Consider the following 5471-nt stretch of genomic DNA (forward strand, 5'->3'; position numbering starts at 1 on the left):
GGAAGGAAGGACCTGTTTTGACGAAGCACGAAATACCGGATGCTAGTAAGTCCGGCTAGAAACGAACTACAGACTGTAGTTCCGGCTGGATTATATTTATCCGGTGGATTGATGGAGTAGACAAAACAGGCTTGCTATAAACAAGATGAAGGGAAATACCTATTTGTAAGAATAACATATTGGATGATATTACTTTAAAGCCAGGGCTGGGGCTGTACATTTTCAGAACACACACACACACACACACACACACACACACACACACACACACACACACACACACACACACACACACACACACACACACACACACACACAAACTTCAATAAATTCTTTAAATGAAATGGCAAATTTGACTATTTGTCTAATAGCAACTTTTCTGGAAAGAGATGGCTCCTGTGAAATGTAGATTTTGTTCAAATAGCATGCTACCTGGGCTAAAGTGTAAAGTTTCTAATGATCATATGTGACAACAAATAAACTTCATTCACATTTATGTTTACCATACTTTTATGTAATTTCTGAGTGTTTCATGTCTTAAGTGAAAATATTTATAGTATTATTACACAGAAATATGTCTGTCTACCTGATGTTTGTGTATCTCATTAAAACTGGTCTCACTTGCACAAAGCTTATGAGCCTGTGTGCAAGCAGCCTACCAATGGGTTTGAAATCCTCTTATTTTTGGTAGTTTCAAATCAGGGGGTTTTGTCCTGTCCTCAATGTTAGGAATTATGAAATATTTGTCAATTTTGGTGTAATATATTTTGTGACTTACCAAATGATTTTACAATGTAATTTCTGACCTGACTGTAATGCCAAAAAAAAAAAAAAACCAAAAGTGGCAACTGTGTGTGGGATGCTTTTTATCCACATAAATACTAAAAGAGTGACATGACTTTCACGCCTTTGGTTGAGTGCACTAAGTGCATCCAGGTATCCAGTGACCTTTGCAGGAATGGTCAGGCACAACAAATGTTGGTGATTTGAATACAGTGGGGGTGTCATCAAAGCTTTCTGCTCCCAATGCAGGAAATGGCCTTCCTGTGGCTCACTTTCTAACTACAACAACGTAACCTTTAGTGGAGCGTGTCAGAACGCAAAAACTAACTGGGCAGCTGCATGAAGCCCCAGTTTGAAACTTAGTGTTAGGATATGTGGAGGTAATGAATTACAGAACAATTACCTGCTTATTTCAAAAGTTTAGCTTTTAACTCAGGAAACTGCTGGAGCACACATGCATGAACTTTTTAGACGTAAAGTTAGGCGGTCACCAAAGTGCTAAGAAAATTAGAGTTCTCTTATCAATAAATAAACATTCCTAAGAGCACAGAGGATGCAGCATTGGAAAAGCGAGCTGCAGTACAGTTTTTTCCTCTTCACACAGAGAGAATAAAGGTTTTAATAATGAATGAAAGAGAACCTTCTGCTGTCCAAGAGCGATTTCCTATATCGCAGAATTTAGGATTTATTCATTCCAGTGGGCATTTGAGTTAGTTTCCGTGTGCATTGTTTATCCTCATGATAATGCTTGGTGTGTTTACAGCAGAACACACTAAAAAGGGTTCCTTCAGCAGGACATTTACTTATTTCTAATTGCTGAATTCAACTGTGTTCTTCAAGCAGTTGATATCAATCTGGTCTATCAAAAAAGGGTAATTTATGAGGCAAGTGGATATTTTGCTCTGTGCAAGGCGATGCAGCCAGCCTGTTATGCTAATTTGGGATCATTTGGGTACATTTCCAACTGAAAAAAGTGCCTCTTATTTTATTCTGATTCACTGTGAGAGACCAGCGCCCCCCCCAAACAGCCAATAACTTTAATCAGAGCACTTTACACCTTTTTTTTTTCTTTTCCTTTTAAAGACATGGAAATGCATCTCCACTGGAGTTTGGAATGAATGCCCTGTGCTGCATTGTGAAGAGACCATTTTAAAGCTTCACACTCTTTGACATCCATTATTGTCTGCTTCCTTTGGTTTCCAGCTTGAACATTATTCTGTCACCAGTCCACCCAGCTTAAATCCACCACATATATCTTAAGAGTCTACAGAATGATTAATGTGGGTACTCGTTCAAAATGTGTCATTTTTATGTCTTATCTTGTCACTATCTTGTTCTAAGGGATTCATTACAACTGATATATTACACAAATCCTAATGAAAGACAAAGCCTGCCTATTTACATCTTCAGGCTATTTAAGCAGAACTCTGCATTTCGGTTTTGTGATTTAGTTAATGGCCAAGTTGACCCACTGACCCATTCTATTAGGTGGATGAGGAAATTACTTGTTTACAAGCCAAAGATAATGAAGGCAGTATATCTTGCAAAGTGGAAAGAAAGAAAATAATTCAAGGGAGAACTCAACATGCTAATTTCTTTGTTATGGAGCCATATGGGGGCTAATTATAAGTGAAGCTTTTACCTTTTGTGCCATGGCTGCTTAAGATGTAAAGTGCACAGATGTTCTAGCAATTACAGGGCCTGTCTGCTCAGTCCTCCTGCTTCTCAGTCAGTTCAGGTGGTGACATTTGTTGAGGAGACTCCCCACCCCCACCCCTCCATCACCACCCAAGACGCGCGCGCACACACACACACTCCTACTCACTCACTCCCTAAGGGGAGGAAGAACTGGTTTAAAAAAAAGTAGAAGAGAAAAAAAGAACAAACCATATTGTATCAATAGGAAGCATTCAAAAACTTTTATTTTACATTAAAAACACATTTAGAAATGGCGAGAAAACAAAGCGGCTTGCAGTGTCCTTATTTTACAAAGATCCAGTGGGAATGACTAATAAATAACAGCTTTTAGATAATCACACAGTTTAAGTGCGAACACACAAATGCTACAAACTATGTACAGGGTTTTACAAAAGCAGCTACTAGTCCAGAAAACAACTGGGCACAGAATATGTCTGAGCTGTCGTGTGACATCACAGACTTTAGGGCAATAACAGGGGATAATGGGGTCTTGATTGTAAAGTTTAAGGAATGGAAATGAGGCACTGCCTGAGGACACAACTTTCTTTGAAGAACAAAAAAAAACCCAAACAAACCACAAAATCCTCACAAAAAAACACAATCGCAGCTGTAAAGCCATAAAAGTAAAAACCCATTAAAAAAAAACAAAAAAACTGTTTATTTACAGCTGTACAAAATGTAGTAAGTTCTTTGAAATGAAAGCTTGTTTTTTATTTTTCTTCGGTCCTGAGTGTAAAGTTACAGTCTCTGAAGTGGACTAGAAGTTAGCTTGACAGAACACTTGAGGACTCCGACTCGGTTGACACAGAAGAAATCGGCCCTCGCTTTTTGGCCATGAGAGCCAGGCTTGATCTGCTGCTGCTTGTCAGTGTATTCCTGGCTGCTGTCTTAAACTTCACTCCCAGGAAGGCGTAGAGGATGGGGTTTAAGCAACAGTGAAAATAGGCCAGCGCCTCGGTGATACAAATCCACTTCTCCACTGCTTGTTGCAGCTCACAAGGAGAAGAGACCACGTTTAGCATCATGAGGGTGTCCAAAAAGATGCCGACGCAGTAGGGCAGCCAGCAACTGAAGAAACACAGGATGAGGATGACTGTGGTCTTAAGAGCTTTCTTCTTCTGTGCCTGGCCCTTGGTACCTTGAGATAGTTTGGCAATGATGATGCAGTAGCAGATGAGAATGACCAGGCCGGGCAGGACGAAGCCAACAAGGATGTGCTGGAACCGGAAAATAACCATCCATATGAGATTATTCTCCGCTGGGTAGATGCGCTGGCAGATCGTCTTGAGTTCTGCTGTCTCCTGGCTATCTTGGGAGAAGAAGAAATTTGAGGACGTAACATCCTGCACACGTGCAAACACCAGGTCAGGTACAGTCAAAATGGTAGCAGGCAGCCACACACCCACATAGATCACTCTGCTTGCAAGCAGCTTTCTTGTGCCTTGGCTGTTAGTGGCCCGAACAACAGCCAGATATCTGTCCAAGCTGATGAAAGCCAGGATCAATACGCTGCTGTACAAGTTCACGGTGTAGATCATGTGCACAGACACACAAAGGAAGCTTCCAAAGTACCAGGTTTTCACTGCATCCACAGCCCAGAAGGGCAGCGTGAGGACAAACAAGAGGTCAGCCACAGAGAGATGGAGCCGGTACTTGTCTGTCATCGTTCTGACCTTCTTCTGGTAGCCCATGACAACAACGACCAGTCCATTGCCAACTATCCCCAGGATGAATATTATTCCATAAACTGTGGGGAGGAAGATTTTGCTGAAGTCGGTGCTCAGCGCTCTGCCACATGGTTCTTCATAGGTTAGGTCTGGAAAGTCTCCAGACTCCTCTGAGCTGTTGTCAGTATTGTTGACGAAAAATATGTTGTCGAATGTCAAGTCAAACTGCAAAGAGGGAAAGAAAGAAAAATCAACATTTTTAATTAATAAAACAGCTAATAAATACCGTCACTTATTGTTTACATCATGTAAAAACTAGTCAACTAGTGTTAAAAAAGTTGGAACTGTCCCACAAGCTACTTTTTCTTAAAAATGAGGCAGAGAAGTCAAAGATGACGAGCACAGAGGAAGGATGCGTTTCAAGTTAACAGCTTCAAGCAGGAAAATAACAAGACTCACCTCCTCCATCTTCACCACTCGTTGATCATAGAAGTTTTGAAGCAGTTTGCGCGTGCTTGCGTGTGTTGGGAAGGGCTCAGTGAGCGCTGCAGGCGACCCTACGCCTCCATAAGTAGCCTCCGACCGGTGGCATGACCCCTCCCCGCGGAGGAGGAGCAGCAGCACGCGCGCTCCGTCTCCAAAAACAGCACCATATATAAAAAGCAAACAGTCTGCCTGTGTTGCACTAAGAGCATTGTGAAACTTGTTGCTTCTAGTAAAAAACAAAAAAACGACATCGGTTTGTTAGGTCATTGCATTAAATCAGGGGCGCAACTGAGCGAAGCTGCGTGAGTTCGCCCTCATGAACTTTTTCACAATGTTTTCTATTTAAACATCCTACTTGACCTGCAAATTACAATCTTACTGATTAATATCTGAGTTATTTCCTCCACCACGGCGGATTTTATATATCCAACAGCTTTGTTTTGCCTGTCTGTCTGTTAGGAAGTTATGGATGAATTTTGATTAAATTGCCAGGAGATCTAAAGAAATAAATTAAGTGATTAGAGTTTGGAGATGATCCTGATCACACTGCTTGGATCCAGGATTTATTGATAATAATAATAATAAAAAAAAAAAAAGAATTATTTACTAGAATGGGTAAATATTAATTGTGCTATTAAGCTTCTAACTAAAACATAATTCTCACAACACCTGGCCAATAAAGAAATAAATAACTTATAATGGTTTTGGAGGTCTGCACTCTCCCAGTGTATCCAGTTATTATTTTAGGGCGATGATTCCCCCCATGCAGTTAATCAAATGTGCCTTTATATCTGTTTATCTTCTCATTAATAGTGCAAAGAGTAGGTCTTGAGGCTT

The 5471-nt window shown here is 40.7% G+C and overlaps 1 protein-coding gene across 1 annotated transcript; it reads right to left on the reverse strand.

Annotated features, from left to right (window-relative positions):
* Positions 1 to 2789: 2789 nt before the first annotated feature.
* Positions 2790 to 4672, reverse strand: cxcr4b (chemokine (C-X-C motif), receptor 4b). The gene is made up of 2 exons (XM_079254545.1): positions 4608 to 4672; positions 2790 to 4373 (listed from the first exon to the last, which is right to left on the reverse strand). The coding sequence occupies exons 1-2, from the start codon at positions 4614 to 4616 to the stop codon at positions 3246 to 3248; spliced, it is 1137 nt and encodes a 378-aa protein (XP_079110671.1). The 5' UTR covers positions 4617 to 4672; the 3' UTR covers positions 2790 to 3245.
* Between the last annotated feature and the right edge of the window lie 799 nt (positions 4673 to 5471).

Source organism: Telmatherina bonti, assembly GCF_933228915.1.
Source record: "Telmatherina bonti genome assembly, chromosome: 15".
NCBI lineage: Eukaryota > Metazoa > Chordata > Actinopteri > Atheriniformes > Telmatherinidae > Telmatherina > Telmatherina bonti.